The 18,914-nt window shown below is 52.2% G+C and overlaps 2 protein-coding genes and 1 pseudogene across 9 annotated transcripts in view; 1 reads left to right on the forward strand and 2 right to left on the reverse strand.

The window, feature by feature from the left end:
* Positions 1 to 2,548, reverse strand: part of SLC7A6 (solute carrier family 7 member 6) — a 32,405-nt gene extending 29,857 nt beyond the window's left edge. For 3 of the 6 annotated variants that reach the window (XM_070388126.1, XM_070388121.1, XM_070388125.1), the window contains exons 1-2: positions 2,173 to 2,548; positions 345 to 470 (exon numbers count right to left, since the gene is read on the reverse strand). The gene's annotated coding sequence lies outside the window, so the exon portion shown is untranslated. Of the gene's footprint in view, positions 1 to 344; positions 471 to 1,569; positions 1,855 to 1,910; positions 2,075 to 2,172 lie in introns of those variants that run through there. The other 3 variants (XM_070388122.1, XM_070388123.1, XM_070388124.1) reach the window with 3 other exon arrangements.
* An 834-nt stretch (positions 2,549 to 3,382) lies between these two features.
* On the reverse strand, positions 3,383 to 18,877 carry PLA2G15 (phospholipase A2 group XV). 3 transcript variants are annotated; one of them, XM_005896523.3, is made up of 6 exons: positions 18,666 to 18,876; positions 12,445 to 12,601; positions 9,849 to 9,967; positions 9,504 to 9,602; positions 8,882 to 9,106; positions 3,383 to 6,999 (listed from the first exon to the last, which is right to left on the reverse strand). In XM_005896523.3, exons 1-6 carry the CDS (start codon positions 18,775 to 18,777, stop codon positions 6,488 to 6,490), a joined length of 1,224 nt encoding a protein of 407 aa, XP_005896585.1. In that variant the 5' UTR covers positions 18,778 to 18,876; the 3' UTR covers positions 3,383 to 6,487. The 3 variants fall into 3 exon arrangements, with proteins under 3 accessions (XP_005896585.1, XP_070244228.1, XP_070244229.1); XM_070388127.1 differs by having other exon boundaries at positions 18,574 to 18,696; XM_070388128.1 differs by having other exon boundaries at positions 6,727 to 6,999; positions 8,882 to 8,981; positions 18,666 to 18,877.
* Positions 12,638 to 14,891, forward strand: LOC138991680 (small ribosomal subunit protein uS19 pseudogene; annotated as a pseudogene).
* Positions 18,878 to 18,914: the final 37 nt, after the last annotated feature.

Raw genomic sequence — 18,914 nt, forward strand, 5'->3', positions numbered from 1 at the left:
GGATACCAGGAAACTCAAGATCAAACTCATTTCCCAATCACAATGAACAGATATCTTCACTTTTCAACAACACTTGATATCTAGTCTTTTCCATGGCTTTGGTTTCCTATTTTTACTTGCTTATTGCAAGTATCATTAATTATAAACCACCACAATTACTCTTTAGAAAGAGATATAATAAATATATAATTTATCTAATAAAATTTAGTGTTACATAATTGTTAATTACGTGTGAGCCATTCTCTTCATTACTATTGTATCCACATTGTACTCAAGTAACTAAAACTCTTTACAACTCACAAAGATCCAAGAAAGTTAAGGAAGAGCAGAGCAATTTTATTCACCTGTGAGGAAATAAGCAACCATCACACTTTCACAAGCCACTTCATCATAAATGGTCAGGTACAAAGAAGAAAATGAAGTCTCCCGAGTCAGACTAATTCCAAGTGTCTGTCTTGTCGAATTAATCTCTGCAACAAAAAGTGAGAGACAACTTATCCAAACATGAACCTAGTAAGCAGCAAGACCCTATTTCCTTTTGTAAAATCTAATTTTGACATGCCCAGCAGGGGTAGCACTCAATTACTGAGAAGTCCCATCACACCCACAGTGGGGTGTAACTGAACACCTGTCTTGAGAACTAGCCTGGTCACTTCAAACCATGCATGTCTAAACAACTGCAGCTCCCTCTGCCCCAGGTCCCATGAGCACCACTTCAGTCACTTTTATAGAAAAGTATCCACATCCTGGAGACTACAACAGGAAGCAGAGGACATAGGTCAGGAAATTTCCTGTACCAAGAAATGCCAGGGAAATCAGCCATATAACTGGTATTTACTTTTAGGCGGTAATAAAAATATCTTCATAGACAGGGAAGGAGGCAGATAGAACATCAGACTTGCGGTTTCCCACATATTTGTCACGAAAGAAAAATCAAACATAAAGAACTTTAAATGATAATCTGAGACCAAAGTTGGCAAGCAAAAGCCACCAGCACACAGCAGGACCTCAGCAATGCAAGCAGCCTGGGTCGTTTACTCAAGGGCCTCCCAGCAAGAAAAGAAAAGAGAGTTAAAATGATTTCAGGAAGCACTAACAGGCTTTCAAAAGTCTGCTCCTCCCAGATCTTCAAAATCAGGCATCAGTCCTCAGAGATAAGCACCAGTTGGCTGAACTTTCTGCCACCGGGCGCTAGATTTGTTGGCAGTATTTTTTTTTTTTTTTTTTTGCCCCCATCAAGGGCAGAGATTGAATTCTTTTTACAAGCATAGACCATTGCACACAGAGGTATTCAAAAACAAATGTTAAATTAAATATTGATTCCTGCTTATCACTGCCTATAACAGTGGTGCCCAGTTTGCTCAGTGCTTAGTGAAGAATTCTTTGAATGCTTCACAAATACCGCCTTCCTTTTAACATGAGATGATCAAACAAGATGACATAATGTTGAAGACACTAAGACGAACACACCGTCCTCCCTCCAACGGCTAGACTCCCAAGTCCAGCAGGAGCCTGTGCGCCTCCCCCCCCCCCCCCGCTCCCCCCAGAGAGCTCGGCTCAGGCGCTCACATGCTCAGTCTCGCCCCGTGAGCCGTGCTCAGTTTGAGTCTCTCCCACGCAGCACAGGTTCTTTCTCAGCATGAGACCCACATGCGCTCTCTCGCGTGTTCCCAGGGCCACACTCGGGGCCACTCTGACCGCGGTCTCTCTCACACTCACGGTCTCTTACCATCTCCTCTCTCCGTCTCTCGCACACTCATGGGAGTCATGCTCACGCCCAGGGTCTCTCTCACACACAGCGTCACCTTCACACTGCGTCTCGCACACTCAGAGTCACCCTCAGACCAACTCTCTCTCTTTCACACAAACACACACACACGCCGCGTCTTCCTCACAAACTCAGTCCTTACACTTCTGCAATTCCCCTCACGCTCAAGGTCCCGCTCACACGCACGGCTTTCCCCTCAGGAGGGAGCGCGCTCACGCGCAGCGTCTCTCACGTGCCCGCGGCCTGCGTGGCCCGCGCGGGGTTCCCGGGACTGCATCCCGCACGCGGCGCCGGCGCGGCCCGGGCCTGGCTCCCCGGGCCCCGCTCCCCTCGCCCGGCCCCCTACCCCCCGGCCGCGCTCTTCCAGCCCCGCTCTCCCGGCGCGCCCGCCCGCGGCCCGTTACCTCGCGGTGGCCCGGCGCCTCCAGGATGCTCGGTCGTACTGCCACCGCCCCCGCCGCGACCGCTCAGGCCCCGCCCCCGCCACGTCACCCGCAGCCGGATCGCGATAGCGCGCGCCGCGTCGGGACAGAGCGCGCGGCTCAGCGCGGGCCTCGCGGGCGGCGGCGCTTCCGGCCAGCAGGAGGCCGCAGCTGCTTCAGAGATTCAGTGGGCTGCGCTTCGGCGCCCGTCCGTGCGGTCCCGGCTCCCGTGACCCGGGCCCAGTCATGCTCGCCGACTGGATGTCCGCTCCCCGACTCAGGGGACTCTCTGGGCCACTGAGAGGACGCATCCGCGGGGGAACTCTAAATGACCCCACACGCGTTTCCTCTGTAGTTCTTGGCCTGGGCCAGACTCCCGGTTGGGGCGGGGGCGGGGGAGGGGTTACCCCATACAGCTCACACGAGGAACTCTGAAGAGCCTCCATACTTTGTTCGCCGCCAACACTGCTACTAGAGACCCTGGGGAGACACAGACCCAGGACGCAACTTCCGGCTACCGCGCATTCTTTATAGTCCCCACAGACACATAGACACCGCCGGGCTTCCAGAGTAAACCCCAGGCCTCCCTGGGGCCCAGGCGTGAGGATCGTTTTCAGTCTTCATCCTGCCTGACTCGTTTTGGAACTGCATCTTCCTTTCTTCCTCTCTCTGGTTCATCCTCCTCTGTCTTCGTCTAGGGATCCTTTTCCTCTGGTAGCTCCGGGGCTGTGTTTAGGGCCTCCTGTTCTCACGGAAAGCTGAGCTTAGCCCCTAGTTTCCACACCTCAAGCCATGATTCTCTTCTAGGCCATAGAGGCATTTCCCCCAGACACATGTTCACAACTGCACAGCCTCTCCTTTCAGACTGACTACACAAAAAACCTCCCCACCAGGCAGTGACCCTTCAGAAGATGACCCTTCCCAGCCCCTAGGCCCTCCATCTCATGGTTTTCTTCTCCCAGCCAGAAGAGCCTTCCAATTCCTATCTGTCTCTAATCCATTCCCCACAGAGTAAGCTGTGCTCCTAAAATAGAGATCGGAATGATTTCATATCTAAATGCCTAAAAGCCCTTCCATCTCCTCCCTATAGACCTGAAATGATGATTCTTGAAAAGCTTTCACTGGTGCTGCCCTCCTTGCGCTCGCTGCTTGGATTATTTTCCCTAAATGTGAATGAGAGTACAGGCATAACTTGTCTTATTGCTCTTGGCTTTATTGTGATTTGCAGATATTGCATCTTTTACAATTAGAAGGTTTGTGGCAACCCGATTTTGTGAAATGATGGTTAGCATTCTTTGGCAATCAAGTATTTTTAACGTAAGGTATGTACATTTTTTTAGACATAATGCTACTGCACACTTAATAGGCTATAGTGTAAACAGCTTTTAGATGCACCAGAAAAAAAAAATTCATGTGACTCATTTTACTGCGATACTCACTTTATTGCAGTTGTCTGGAAATGAACTCGCAGTATGTCTGAGGTATGTCTGCTTGTATATATTTGGAATCATTAGAGTCTGACCCTTTGCCCCCCGGATCAGTCCCTCCTGCCTCTCTGGCCTGGAGAGGAAGGGCTCTGGATACTTGTGTCACTCAATAGCAGCCAGTCCACTTGTCCTTGTATCAGCAACATACATGACCTGCAAACTCCCAAAACCTCTGGCTTCACTGTCTCACACCCTGCCAGCATCCTGCCACCTGAAAGCTATTATGAACCAAGTGCTGAATCAGATGTTCTGTAACACCATCAGTGTTCCTCAGGACTACCGTGGAAGGTACATTTATTCATACCCATTCTTCAAATGAACTGAGGCTCAGGGAGTCAGACTACTTAGCTAGAGCTGGTAAAGCTCATATTTGAATCCGTCTGCCAGTCCTGAAGTGTGCTCTGACTCCATATCCTTTCTCTGCAGCTGTGAAACTGAGGGTAGAAGTGGGGTTGAAATAGGCCAGGGGTGAAGATGGCTATAAGGCAGTGAGTATCAGATAAGATGTCAGGGCATAGCTAACAGGCTGGGCAGGACCTGGGGGTAAGGCCAGAGATGCAGCTGGATTTCTAGACATCCAGCTGTATTTCTATTTCTAGAAATACATCCAATGTACTTCTAGACATCCTAACCCTCAGAGCAACACATTTTTCCAGGTTGGGCCAGTAACTGGTGTAGTGAGAGGGTTCAGATCGCCCTCTATTGGCCCAGGATGTATTGACGCCTAAAACCTAGGCTAGCCAGACTCCTACTGAAGAAGGCAGGAATTGGGGTTCCCACCACTCACACTGGCCCTCAGCTCTGCACAACAGAATTCAGGCGTGAATCCCATCCCTATGCATGTTTTCCTGTCTCAGACGCTCTGTTTCTCTGTCCTTATCCATCTCCGTTTGCTCCCCAGTCTCTCAGTCCCTGTCTCTGCCCATCTTGGTCTCTCCCCCTTCCTCAGTCTTACCCTGTCCCCAAAGATGGACAGATGGTGGGCAGATGAGCTTATGAAGCTAAGTAGAAGGGTGGCATCCTAAAAAATTCCAAGGATGCTGAGACCTGTAAGTTGAGGGCAGGTAGAGGCTGGGAAGGGGAGTCCAGCCAGAGTGACTGGCAGAATTGCCCTTGGCTGCCAGCTCTCAGGTGGCATTTGGGGTCTGTTGACCAGATAGGTGCAGGGGGAGGACAGGAGATTCTCTCCAACAGGAATGTTTCACGTCCTGGTTCTCAGTTCCAGGATGGGAACTAGATGCCCGGAGAGAGGGCAGGAGGATAAAGCCCAAAGAGGAGCACAGGAGCCACGGTTTGGTGCTGTGAGACCGCATCAAGGCTCCACAAAAGGTCAGGGTCTAACCCCCTGATTACCTGCCTCTCTAGCCCCCTCACCTTCCACTACCTCCCTCCTCTCATGCTCAGAGCAGAGGCTAGGCCAGGGCATTTTACAGCATCCAGAATACTTTTATTGCCAGAATCGAGGTACAGCCTGCTCAGACTCCCATATGGGGCCCCCCACTCAGGAACAAAGGGAAAAACTGATGCTGGGTATGAATGTGACAGAGAAAATCCCACTTCACAGAAACCTTGTAGGAGCGAAGCACAGTCCAGCCTGACTGTGGCTTTAGGGCCCCACCCTAGAGGCCAGACCAAAGTCTTGGCCGTTGCCCACTTGGAGACCACCAAGGCAGATCCTGATCCTCCATCCCTCCTGTCACAGGGAGAGTCATGCAGTGCCTCTGGAGCAGGAAGAAAACCCCCAGGGGTCCCTCAAGGCACCTGGCTCTCTCAGGGGCCCACTCAAGTTTCTGGGCTCGTCCCTGCTGACTAAACACCACTGAGCTACCTGCTGGAGATAGGTGCTGGGCAGAATGGGCAAGAGTCCCACCTCCTCTCAGTCCTGTGCCAGCCTATGTGGGTGCTACAGAGACCCTAGGGCAGGGCAGCTAGCTATGTGGCAGGTTAGCAAGAGGGCAGCTCTGGGCGGCTCTGATTGGCCTTGGCTGTTTCCTTGAGTTCTGTTTCTTCGTGAGTACCTAAAGGGCAAGGCACCAGGCCCGCTCTCATCCTTGACCCACAGCCCCAGGGTGAAGGGAGATAGCATCAATACTGTGTGTACAGCCCAACCATGGAGATCAGGGCTCCTGGGACCCAGTCCCCAGCCCTAAGCTAGGCTATTCTTAGAGGTAAGAGAGGTAGGAGTTAATGCCCCAGGCCCTGGGAACACTCAGGGAACACTGGGAACACATGGAGAAGACAACAACCCACCCCTGCCTGCAGGGGGAACTGGGCAGCTCCCAGAAAGCCACAGTTGGAGTGAGCAAGCAGTTAGGCCACAGGCAATCCAGCAGCTCCAGCCACTCATGGCTAGTAGCAGGCCAACCTGTGGCCAGTGTGTGAGAAGGTGCACCCTAGGGACATGGAGCCCATCCTAGGGACCACAGGCCAGTAAGATCCCTCATCAGAAGGCTGAGGAGCCAGGGCCTGGTGGGCGAGTGTGAAAAGGCCACGGGGGTAGGAAGAACACACGGTCCCAGCACTAGCGAGTGGGGCCAGGTGCCAGTCAGTCCCCCTATGGAGCTATCCTGAGGTCACAGTTCCACCAGCAGTAGCACTCTTGCCATCAAGGGTCCCTCAAGTAAGTCCAGACTATGTCTTCCTCGATTCCAGAGAGGAAGGATAAAAAAACACCATTTCCCCATTTCACAACCCAAGATCAAGGAGTTTAGATGATCAGTCACAAACCGCTAAACTTGTGGGCCATGGTAGAAGAAGCCAGAATCAGCAGCAGCGGCTGGGTCACCCCATAGCCCTGTCCGTCACGGGCATCAGGGTCCAAGAAGCACACGTTTCAGGTAGGCCAGGGTAGTGGTGTTGGCCAGCATAGCAATGTGCTCATTGCCTGGCAGCGCCTGCAATGACACTTCTTGCTTCTGGAGGCCACGCCAGGTATGGCAGTGCAGGGCACTCTGCAAATTCACAGTGCCATCACCGGTGCCATAGTGGATTTTTGGGTCACGGTCTGGGAAGCTCTCGTAGTCAAAGGACTCTGGCGTGGGGACCCCCGTGCCATAGAGGCAGTGCAGTCGCACGCCAGGCGGCACTGTGGCCTCAACCAGCCCCTCCGTGTCCTGCCGCATGGACCAGCCGTCTTTGAAGCCGATGTCCTGGAAGAACTGGCGGTAGTCCTGCAGCGTGTAGTTGGCCTTAGGTGTGCGCACGAAGACTTTCTGCGGTGACCAGGTATAGCTGTAGGGCAGCAGCCAAGTGGTGGAGACGGCAGACCGCTGCTGTGCCCGGATCTTCAGGGACCTGATGACCGGGATCCGGTTGTTGTCTCCTGTGGGGTTAGGTCAGTCTTTGCTAAGGAATGCCAACTAGCTGGGCAGCGTGCTAACTGCCAGGCCCCCTGCCAGCCCCCAGCCAGCGCCCAGCCAGCACTCCACCATTGCCACACTGTGAACATCATTGACAGCTCCCCTATTTCCCTGTATTTTTGCTCCACCTGGGAAGCACACAACCAAGACTCGTTCCTTTCCTTCTGCATTTTGTCACTAAGGGTTCAAGAGCACACACCCATGGGGTGATTTGTGGTTAAAAACAATACCTTCCTCAGAGTACTTATCACCTGGTCGGTATGCACTGACCCTGTCGAAGGTGAATCAGCAGGTTGGCAACCCAGAGACCCATTCTTCTGAATCTTTTATTACATGGAGCTTTATAAACCTTTTTCCCTTCCTATGCTCAGACCTACAGCCAAGCCAGCCCTGGTCTCATCCCATCCATCTACCTGGCATGTGGGCACCCAGGCCTGCAGGAGACAGGGCAGGAGGGGAGGCCGTGGACAGAGAAATGACAACAACACAAACACATCACCAGCCAGTGAGATCTCCAGAGGAGAAGCAGGAAACATGGACCCCGTGTCCTACTCAGAATCCAGGGCCACCCATCACCCCCTCTCTGACTGCAGACCTTCAGTTCTGCCTGACAGGGCCTGGTTCCAGGACCCCTCAGGAAAGGGAATCCCTAGCTATGGGTCCATGACTGCCACCCTTCCTGCCCCACCCCCACTCCCAGACTGCCAAGGCCTGACAGCAGTTTCCCAGAGTCTGAAGCAAAGCTCTAAGGGGGCTCATGGGGAAGCTCTGAAAGGGCCAGCTCTTAATTCCCCTATAGCAACTTGTCTCAAACTCAGAGGATGCCCACATCTGTCCTTTCAGGTCCAGGCTGGACAGAGTAGACAGTGTGATGAGTCCTTACTATAACTGGATCCACTGTCCAACTAATTCAGGGTCACTACGGACAGAAGCCTGATCACAGTGATCACGTGACCAACAGGCAGGTCAGGCAGTGCTGGTCACTTGAGGAAGAACGCTCATCAGATGCTTGGCCCAGCCCCTGGCTCACAGCTCCCACAGTCAGGGGCCACGGGGCTCACGTCCAGTCCTAGCAGAGGGAGGAAAGCCCTCTGGCTCCAGCTGCCAGGTTCTAACAGTTGTGAAAAGGCAGGTGGATTGGAAAGGAACAGGGAAGGAGGTGGTTTTCCCAACTGCCAAGCAAGTGGGCCCGGATAAATCTGCACCTGCTTCCTCTTTGTGTTGCCCACAGAGGCTGCCTGCGGCTGCAGAGGGAGGTGTAACTCATAAACAGGAAGCCGAAGCCCAGCCTTTCTTCTCTGGGGTGAAGGTGGGGATGAAGAAATGAGGAGGGGGGGTCAAAGAGAGGGAGAAGTCTCCTGCAGAGAACTTTTTTTTTTAAATTTTTTATTGTTTGGCAGTGACATCTTAGTTTCCTGACAGGGATTGAACCTGCACCCCCTGCAGTGGAAGCACAGTCTTAACCACTGGACCAGCAGGGAAGTCCCTCCTCCAGAAAATTCTGGATCAAACCAAGTTAGACCAGCCAGGCCCACTCAGTGTGTGTGTGTGTGTGTGTGTGTGTACATGTGTGCCCTATATGACCAACAGTTATGTCCCTCTATGTACATGCTGCAAGCAACTTACACAGATAACAAAGGTCATCGACTAGAGAGGTGAATTTAGAAGTAGTGTTATATTCTCTTTTAGAAAGAGATGTCTGGAAAAGAATACCACTCTGGAGAGGGAAGGCTCTGGACCCAAGAGAAGAGACATGAGGGTGGCCCAGGAAGACACGAGAGAGGGAAAGAGACTGTGTCACCCCCAGCACCAGCCCTCCTGACGCTGGGCCAGGTGGGATCTTACCTGAGGCCAGGACACGCAGGGTCTTGGGCACGCCCCCCCAGGGCGGACCCAGTGCTACGAAAGCACGGATGTACTTGTCCTTCCAGTCCTGTGGCTGATGCTGCAGAAAGTAGAGCATGTACATGTTGCCCATACTGTGGGCCACCAGCACCACAGGGCCCCCGTACAGCTGGTACATCTCCTCAATCATCTTGCGGAGGGCCAGGAAGTAGGGCCCGTTTTCATCTGCAGGCCAAAGCCAGGCGGGGGTTAGGCAGGAAGGGTCCTTGAGCCTGAACCATGAACCATGTCTCAGGCCAGACCCAGGACTACACGGGTGGGGAGAGTGTGAAAATTCCAAGGGGAGGGGTCTGGTTTCCCCTCAATTTCCACAAAAGGAGCAAACAGAGGAGCTCCTTTCCCCTTCCTCTGCCTCATTTGCTATTCCCAGGGCTCAGAGGCCCAGAAATCTTGGGCTGAGGGTGGGGGAAAGACAGACAGGGTGACCAGGGGTGGGAGCAGTGACGGCTGGGCTGGATGCCAGAGACTCGGGCGTAGGGGAAGGCCCAGGGCCTGTGGTGGCTGTGATCTCCTCCTTCCCACCTCCCATGGCCTCTGGGAGGAAACCAGAGCAGCCACTTACTTGGAGCTCGGCGCCAGTCGTAGGGGGCCCCCCGGACATCCTTGCCTCGTTCGTAGCCCCAGCTCACAAGGCTTTCCACCATGGTATGTAAATAGGAACCTATAGACAGAAATGCTTAGGTTTAGACAGAGTACAGCCGCTATCAGCCAGCTATACCACGCCTACCAAGGAGATTGTGACATCTACAGCCAGGAGATCCCCAGGAGAGCTCTACTGCTCTGTGCCCACATGGATCAGAGATGGTTCACAAGCCACCTCTTCAAACTAGCAGGGTTCCTCCCACTCTAGGAATCCCTCAGAACCTCCATCTCCATTCCCCAGGGGGCATGAGGAAGGGCTACATACCCACGCTGCTTTTGCTGGGGTCCAGGAACTCCATTGAGAAGGTGTCCCCAAAGCCAGGGACACGCACATCCACACCTTCGGGAAACTGGGTGGTGTGGGACGTTTGATTGTAGATCAGCCTGCCAGGAAGGGATACTGAGCCAGTGACCCAGAGGCAACACCAAAGTTGACATGTCCCAATACTGTCCTGGGCCCTGAGCCATATTCCCTTCCCATCCTCAAGTCTGGTCAGATGTATAGAGACCAAAAAGTAACAAAGCAAGTTTGTAAAGCATAGATCCAAGTTGTTGTTGTTGTTTAGTTGCTAAATCATGTCTGACTCTTCTGCAGCCCCATAGACTGTAGCCTGCCATGCTCCTCTGTCCATGGAATTTTTCAGGCAAGAATACTGGAGTAGGTTGCCATTTCCTTCTCCAGAGGATCTTCTTGACCCAGGGATCGAACCTGCGTCTCCTGCATTGGCAGGCAGATTCTTTACCACTGAGCCACCAGGGAAGCCCACAGATCTGAGTAAGCCCATCTAAATGAGGACCCCATCAAGGCTCACTCCAGAGACTGGCTCCAGAACCCATCGAGCAATATTCCCTTCTCCTCAATGTCACCCACATGAGAAGGCACATTTTAGATCTTGTGGGGAGAGAGACCTGGCTGCCAGGCCTGGCTCTGCAATGAACATCACACTTTACCCCAAAACTCGAGCAGCCTAACTTTGCAGGCTCCCACCACTTCCTCTCCATGGATTCAGTTCCCACCATCCACCCTAACATGACCCAGGGCAAAGCAGATGATGAATGCAACACACAAAGAAACCTGACAGAGAAACCCTGAGCACCAGTGGCTGCTGTGTGAGCTGGTGGGCAAGGCCTGGAGAAATGATGGGGCCAGGGTGGTAGGAGACAGGAGGAGAGAGCCTTGTGCCAGGTCAGGACCTCTGCTCTAGCGTCCCCTGATAATAAGGAGGCAAAGGTGCCCGAGGAAACACAGGTTAGACCTGCAGTCCCCAGAGGTCCTGAGTCCCACCCACCCTTAGGGATCAGCCACAGAAAGCTGATAAGTACCCAACACTGGCCCAAATAAAAGTCCTGGGACCCACTCTCTCCAGGGTGATCTGGAGATCATCCCAATGGCCACTCAACAAAGTTCTAGAAGGCCAAAGCACTCTGGTCTGGATGCAAGTCCCAACAGGTCAGGGGCCCAAGAAAGGTAGACAAGCCCCTCTCAGGGTGAGTTTGCCCCTCCCGCTGGCATTACCTGAAACCATTACGTCTCCACCACAAAAATAGAAATGCAGATCAACATCCTAGAAATAGCCCTGATCACACAAGGAGGAGGAAAGAGTCAAGAAAGCTGGTGAAATAAACAACAGGGAAAGGCAGGACACCCAGAGAACTGGCTGGAACCAGGCAGTGTGCCTCCGAGGAAAACATTTTAATTTGTAAGATTCCATTCAGTTCAAATACTTACTGAACACCAATTATGTTTCAGGTTCTACAGCTTTAAAGATAAAAGAGACATAGTCCCTGCCTTCAGGGAGCTCAGTGTGCTCAGAATATGCTCAGGAACCCTGAGCTCAGAGAGACACAACTCTGGGTTGAATTCCAGTTTGCCATTTATTAGCTGAGTAACCCCAAACAATTTTGTAACCATTTTGAGCTTCCAGATTTCCTCATCTGTAACACAAGTTACAGCATTATTTCATAGGGTTGCTGTAAGACTCAATGAAAAAAAGTGGGGGAGGTGTTCCCTGGTGGTCTAGCAGCTAGGACTTAGCACTTTTACAGCTGGGGTCCGGGTTCAATCCATGATTGGGGAAATGAGATCACACAAGCCACACAATGCGACCAGAAAAAAAGAAAGAAAGAAGAAAATACGTAAAATATATAGTGTCTATGTTCAATAATGAGTAATTCTCATCAGTGACTATCTTATAATGGGAGAAACATCCTAGAAAACTATGTTTGGCAGGCCAGGAATGCAAGTTAGAAGAGGCAGAAAGAGAGATTAAGAGCTCTGAGGGTGGCAGGGAGACTTCACAAAGGAATCAGTCTCGGGGAGAGGGATGGTGGAGATTTGTTTGTTTGGCTGCACCACGTGGCATGTGAAATCTAGTTCTCTGACCACAGATCGAACCTGAGCCCCCTGCACTGGAAGTACAGAGTCTTAACTACTGGACCACCAGGGAAGTCCCAGGCTTGGGTTTTAAAGAGTGAATGGGAGAGAGTTGATCAGGCAAAGGGTGGAGAGAGAGATTCCAAAGTGAAAGAGCAAGTGGAAAGGAATCCCAGGAAAAACAAGCAGCTGGAAAAGCAGGCGTGACCAAGGCAGAGGCAAGGGAAGGGGTTGGGGTGGGGGGGCGAAGCAAGGCTGTGAATAGCAACTGGGGCCTAGAAACCACAAACAGGGCAAGAAGCACTGGAGAAGGGAAGGAGAGAAAGTTCTGGCTGGGAGGGCACAGAGGCAGTGCAGACCAGATTGGGGAAGGGAGAAAGGTCAGTGACCTGGAGGTCCCTTGAGGCACAGATGAGCTAGAAACAGGCTCTGGAGGCCTCTCTGGACTAGGTCAGGGAGCAGCACCCTGCTGTGCCCCAGCCCTCACCGGACATTGTCGATCCAACAGTCAATGATGACGGGCAGCAGCAGCTCCAGGTTCAGCCACAGTGTGAAGTAGTGATCCGTCCTCTTGGAGCAGACGTAGTGCACGACGGACGGCTTGTCCAGCTTTGCCTCCAGCTGGTTGCCCATGTCACCGGGCACTGCGGGGGGACACAGAGCATGAATGAGGCCCTGGGCCTGGCTGGATATCCAGCGGCCTTCTCCCCACAGCTGTCCCAGGCTGCAGAGCAGGTGACACTCAGCAGGGCCCTGTGGGGCTCCTGGACACAAAAGCCTTTCTGTGTCCACCATTTCTTTGGTTATGGGAAATAGGCTTCTTTCCGCCTCATGACCTCCCCGAGTTCCCAGGGGCAGATTCAAGCAGTAGTTAATTAGCAAAGGGAGGGGATGGGAGACCTGGGAGAAAAGTTAGTCAGAAGACAACCGTGCAGCCTTGGGGCAAGGCGCACACACAATATAGCTTTGAGCTATTTTTCAGATTTCAAAACCCCCTCCAGGTAGGAGAAGTTAACATGGTATGGATGGTATGCTGCCCACAGCAGAAGTGACAAGCACATTCAAGGGATTAGATCTGTTAGAGTGCCTGAAGAACTATGGACAGAGGTTAGTGACATTGTATAGGAGGCAGTGATCAAGAGCACCTCCAAGAAAAAGAAATGCAAAAAGGCAAAATGGTTGTCTGAGGAGGCCTTACAAAAGGCTGAGAAAGGAAAAGACTTGAAAGGTTAAAAAAAAAAAAAAGGAAAGATATACCCATCCGACTGCTGTTGCTGCTACTGCTAAGTCGCTTCAGTTGTGTTCGACTCTGTGCAACCCCAGAGACGGCAGCCCACAAAGGCTCCGCCGTCCCTGGGATTCTCCAGGCAAGAACACTGGAATGGGTTGCCATTTCCTTCTCCAATGCATGAAAGTGAAAAGTGAAAGTGAAGTCGCTCAGTTGTGCCCGACTCTTAGCGATCCCATGGACTGCAGCCTACCAGGCTCCTCCATCCATGGGATTTTCCAGGCAAAAGTACTGGAGTGGGTTGCCATTGCCTTCTCCGACCCATCTGACTGCAGAGTTCCAAAGAATAGCAAGGAGAGATAAGAAAGCCTTCCTCAGTGATCAATGCAAAGAAATAGAGGAAAATAATAGAATGAGAAAGACTAGAAGCACAAGTTGGAATTAAGATTACTGGGAGAAATATCAATAACCTCAGATACGCAGATGACACCACCCTTATGGCAGAAAGTGAAGAGGAACTAAAAAGCCTCTTGATGAAAGTGAAAGAGGAGAGTGAAAAAGCTGGCTTAACTCTGAACATTCAGAAAACTAAGATCATGGCATCCGGTCCCATCACCTCATGGCAGATAGATAGGGAAACAATGGAAACAGTGACAGACTTTCTTTTCTTGGGCTCCAAAATCACTGCAGATGGTGACTGCAGCCATGAAATTAAAAAACACTTGCTCCTTGGAAGAAAAGTTAGGACCAACCTAGACAGCATATTCAAAAGCAGAGACATTACTTTGCCAACAAAGGTCCGTCCAGTCTTTCTGAAGAACCGACAAGATGATGGAAGTGGAACAGAAGAGGAAGCGGAGGTTCTGCCAGTTCACCTACTGCGGTGGCGTGGACCTCAACCAGCTGCTGGACATGGCCTATGAGCAGCTGATGCAGCTATACAGTATGTGCCAGCAGCGGGAGCTAAACCGAGGTAAGCGGAGGAAGCAGCACTGCTGCTGAATCGGCTACTCAAGGTCAAGAAAGATGCGCCGCCCATGGAGAACCTCCAGGTGGTGAAGACACACCTGCCACATAATCATCCTGCCCGAAATGGTGGGCGTCTACAACTGCAAGACCTTCAACCAGGTGGAAATCAAGCCTGAGATGATCAGCCACTACCTAGGAGAGTTTTCATCACCTACAAGCCCGTGAAGCACGGCCAGCCTGGTATCAGGGCTACCCATTCCTCCCACTTCATCTCCCTCAAGTAAAGTAACCTGCTGGCCAATAAAAACAACAGCTGCTGCTGCTGCTAAGTCGTTTCAGTCGTGTCCGACTCTGTGCAGCCCCAGAGACGGCAGCCCACCAGGCACCCCCATCCCTGGGACTTTCCAGGCAAGAACACTGTAGTGGGTTGCCATTTCCTTCTCCAATGCACGAAAGTGAAAAGTCAAAGTGAAATCGCTCAGTCGTGTCCGACTCCTAGCGACCCCATGGAGTGCAGCCTACCAGGCGCCTCCGTCTATGGGATTTTCCAGGCAAGAGTACTGGAGTGGGTTGCCATTGCCTTCTCCAAGAAAGGCAGACTTCTCTTAAAAAAAATAAAAAAGGTCCGTCTAGTCAAAGCTATAGTTTTCCCAATAGTCATGTATGGATGTGAGAGTTGCACTATAAAGAAAGCTGAGCACAGAAGAATTGATGCTTTTGAACTGTGGCATTGGAGAAGACTCTTGAGATTCCCTTGGACTGCAAGGAAATCCAACCAGTCCACCCTAAAGGAAATCAGTCCTGAATATTCATTGGAATGACTGATGCTGAAGCTGAAACTCCAGTACTTTGGCCACCTGATGGAAAGAACTGACTCATTGGAAAAGACTCTGATGCTGGGCAAGATTGAGGGCAGGAGGAGAAGGGGATGACAAAGGATGAGATGGTTGGATGTCATCACAGACTCCATGGACATGAGTTTGAGCAAGCTCCGGGAGTTGGTGACGGACAGGGAAGCCTAGGTGCTGCAGTCTATGGGGTCCCAAAGAGTCAGACACGGCTGAGCAACGGAACTGAACTGAACTGATGCTGTCCACAAGCATGTAGATGCCCACAGACTGGCTGGAACCAGAAGGTTGATGATCCTCCTTATCTCACCACCAACCCATCAGAAGAATATCTAGAAGAATGTTCACAAGCTGATTACACTCTCTTTGAATCTTAACTATAAAACTTATCACCCTCTCCAAGTTGGGACACACAGTTTTGAGGGCATGAGCCCACTGTGGCCCCCTTTGCCTGGCAAAGCAATAAAGCTATTCTTTTCTACTTCACCCAAACTTCTGTCTCCAAGATTTAATTCGGTGTCAGGGTACAGAGGCCAGCTACAGCTTCATTGACAGGGTCTTATACTCTGAAAGAAGGATCAAGAAACAGGACAGTGCACATGGCCACTTAACCAGTCAAAGCTAAATCCAAAGAAGGCACTCTGGGACAGGCTTGTGGAAGGGGACTATGAACAAAAAAGGTTGAGAGAAGCTGGCACCAGCCAGACTACCAAGGTCCTCAGACCTTACTAAAGGTCAGAGCCCAGCTGCTAAATCCTGCTACAGATTCCCGAGGGCAACTCATCTGGGGACCCCAGCACCTTGGCACACCTGGACCCTGGGTTGGAAATGGCTCTCCAGAAGCTACATACGGTTCCAGCTACAGCCCCATGGGGATGGGTGTGGCCAGGCTCCACTGATGACTTCTCTCTACCTGTTCAGTCTATACAGAGTCCTGTGTTACTGCTTTGCCAGGCAAAGGGGGCCACAGTGGGCTCATACCCTCAAAACTGTGTGTTCCAACTTGAAGAGGGTGATAAGAAGTTTTATAGTAAAGGTTCAAAGAGAGCGTGATCAGCTCGTGGACATTCTTCTGATGGGTTGGTGGTAAGATAAGGAGGATCATCAACCTGCTGGTTCCAGCCAGTCTGCAGGTGTCTACGTGCTTGTGGGCAGCATGCTGCTGCTGCTGCTAAGTCACTTCAGTCGTGTCCAACTCTGTGCGGCCCCAGAGACGGCAGCCCACCAGGCTCCCCCGTCCCTGGGACTCTCCAGGCAAGGACACTGGAGTGGGTTGCCATTTCCTTCTCCAATGCATGAAAGTGAAAAGTGAAAGAGAAGTCACTCAGTTATGTCCGACTCTTAGCGACCCTATGGAGTGCAGCCTACCAGGCTCCTCCGTCAATGGGATTTGCCAAGCAAGAGTACTGGAGTGGGTTGCCATTGCCTTCTCCGTGTGGGCAGCATACCGTCAACTTCTTGTGACACTCAAACCCACCCATCTCCATTCCTTCACCGACCCACCTTCAAGGCCCTTCTCTGTCCCAGTGACCTTTACCTTTTCTCCCAGTGACCTTTCAGACCTCAGTGCTCCCACAAGTCACAAACATAGCCCCATGTAGGATCCATGATCACTAAGTGGACAACCAGTGTTTGCCTCTTGTGACCATTCACTGGGCTCCAGCTGTGTACCCAGCCCTGCAGAGGACATGCCCTCCTTGGGCACTGACCTACAGTGTCCTCAGGGCAGCCACGGGAGGGAGGTATGGCACTGGCTCTTATCTCCCTTTGTGCTGTGGTACAGAAGTGGGGAGCATGACAGCCCCTAGATGACACGCCTGTGGACTAGACAGTGCAGTGGCGAAACCTTGGTCACTGTGTCCACCACAGAGGAAATATCTGAAAGAGGAAGTCACCAGATCTGCTCTGCCTGGATACCCTTTGCCTTGGTCAGGGCATGTGGTCTCTAAAAGCGTCTCTTCCTAGAACTAGGGAAAGAGCCATTCCCATGCCTTTCACCTCAAGTAACACTGGAAGACGTGGAAATAGCTTGCTACAGTTCCATCCCACTGCCCAGGGCCTTCTGTATCCCTCCTCTGGCCTCTACTTCCTCTATTACCAATTGGAGACCCACTCACGAAGACTGGTCACCCTTGGATGCTGATCCTCTGATGGCCAAGGTCAGCTCCCTGCTTTGTGCCAAGAAACAACTTGTCTGCTGCCCACCATGGGGTTTCCCAAGACTAATGTCAATAGCCTCATTCTCTGAGAAGCTAGGCAGGTTAGGATTCCAGTTGCTCTGTGTCTCTAGGTACACCCTGAGGCTCCTCTGCTATGATGGAGGATAACTAAGAACTGAATGAATAAATGAGTCCATTTAGCACCAATCCAGGAGAAAGGGCCTAGGATCTGTCCAACCAGAGACCACATACTTCCCAACGCCACATTCTTCATACTCAGTAATCCATAAGTCCACACAATGCTCCTGGCAGGCCCCCAGGGTGATGTCCAGGTGACCCAACCAGTTTCGAGCCCTGACCATCCATTCTTACCCAACTCCATTATAGACAGCCTGCACTGCTCAGCTTTCTCCCTCTGATACATAGTTCCCTCTGCCTGGAACTCTCCTGGCCTCGGCTCCAGCTGTGTACTCCAGGAAACCTTTTCTGACCCTTAATGTGATGGATGGATTCTCTGTGTTTGCCTAGCACAGACCTTACCTCTGGGGATCATCCTGCAGACTTACAGAAGGCAAGGACAAATATGCCCAAACTCCATGGTGAACCTGGGCCCAGCATCCCCCAGGGAGCATGTCCTGGCCCAGAGCTCCTGGTGAAGGACCCCTGGGATCACACTGCCTGCCAACCCCAGCTCTTCATGGGAATTATGGCTTGAATGAGGCATCCAAAGCCCCCAAGACAGAGATCTCATCCCTGCCATACCCACCACAAGGAAATACTACTGGCTTCTGTACAGTTCCCTGGGCTAGAAGCGAGGAGGAGATAAGACTGGGAGGTTGCCTAGCCCCAACACAGCACAGTCCAAGTAGGTCTGACAGGGGTAAGGGTGCCATACAACATCTGTTCATAGCAAGGGTCTCAACCCTTCCCTCCACCTGTATCCATCCTCAGATTCCCTTGGGCCTCCTCCCTCAGGCCCAAGGCCACATATTTGATAAGTTAGGGGAAAGCCCTGGCAGCAGGCTAGGAGAGTAATCCTTTCTCAAAGAGCTTACTTTCAGTAATGCCCCCTCTAAATGTGTCGGGCTGGAAGGGTTGAGGGAGACAGCCTACTAGCCAAGCCCAAGTCAACGCTGAAGCCCCTGGGGGCCAACTTCGAGGGCACTCTACCGCCTACCCTCAGGAGTAGGGTAAAAAAGCCTCGGTCTTTCCAGCTAAAAAATGGGGATAAGGAGAGGCGAAGCTTGGAAATGAGACGACCCCGCGGACTGATGTATAAACACGCGATAACCCTCCCACTTAGCCCCACGTTCTACAGAGAAAGGTGACAAGAGTTTGACCACACCCGCGCCCAGCACAGCGGGAAGGGGACGGACCGACCCAGGTGACAACACAGTCATACGCTCCCCCACCTCGTGCTTAGAGGAGATGCAGACAGCCCCGCCTGCACCCCATCCAGCCGGACGCACGAACGAACGGACCCACAACTGGACGCGCGCCTCACCCAGCACCACCGGTGGCCGACTTCCAGCCGGGAACGCCGGATCTGCGAGCATCAGGAGGAACAAGAGGCCACCCGTGAGCAGGGTGGAGCGGTAGAGGCAGAGGCAACCCATGGCAGGGACCGCAGCTCCTAGTCAGAGGGGCGGACTCAGCTCTCGGGTCTCGTGCCTAGGCCCGGCTGGCAGCGACGTTCTTAACCCCGCCGCTCGCAGCCTTCACAGCAGCCGGGCCAATCAGGGCCCGCCTCCTG

The sequence above is a fragment of the Bos mutus genome, chromosome 18, assembly GCF_027580195.1.
Source record: "Bos mutus isolate GX-2022 chromosome 18, NWIPB_WYAK_1.1, whole genome shotgun sequence".
Classification (NCBI taxonomy): domain Eukaryota; kingdom Metazoa; phylum Chordata; class Mammalia; order Artiodactyla; family Bovidae; genus Bos; species Bos mutus.

Bases quoted from the DNA above. Each gene is read 5' to 3' on its own strand.
- PLA2G15 (XM_005896523.3), bottom strand. From the start codon at position 18,777: ATGGGTTGCCTCTGCCTCTACCGCTCCACCCTGCTCACGGGTGGCCTC. The intron at 9,968-12,444 runs GTGAGGGCTGGG...CCTTCCTGGCAG, and splicing joins TGTTGGATCGACAATGTCCG to GCTGATCTACAATCAAACGT. The intron at 7,000-8,881 runs GTAAGATCCCAC...CTAACCCCACAG, and splicing joins CCTGCGTGTCCTGGCCTCAG to GAGACAACAACCGGATCCCG.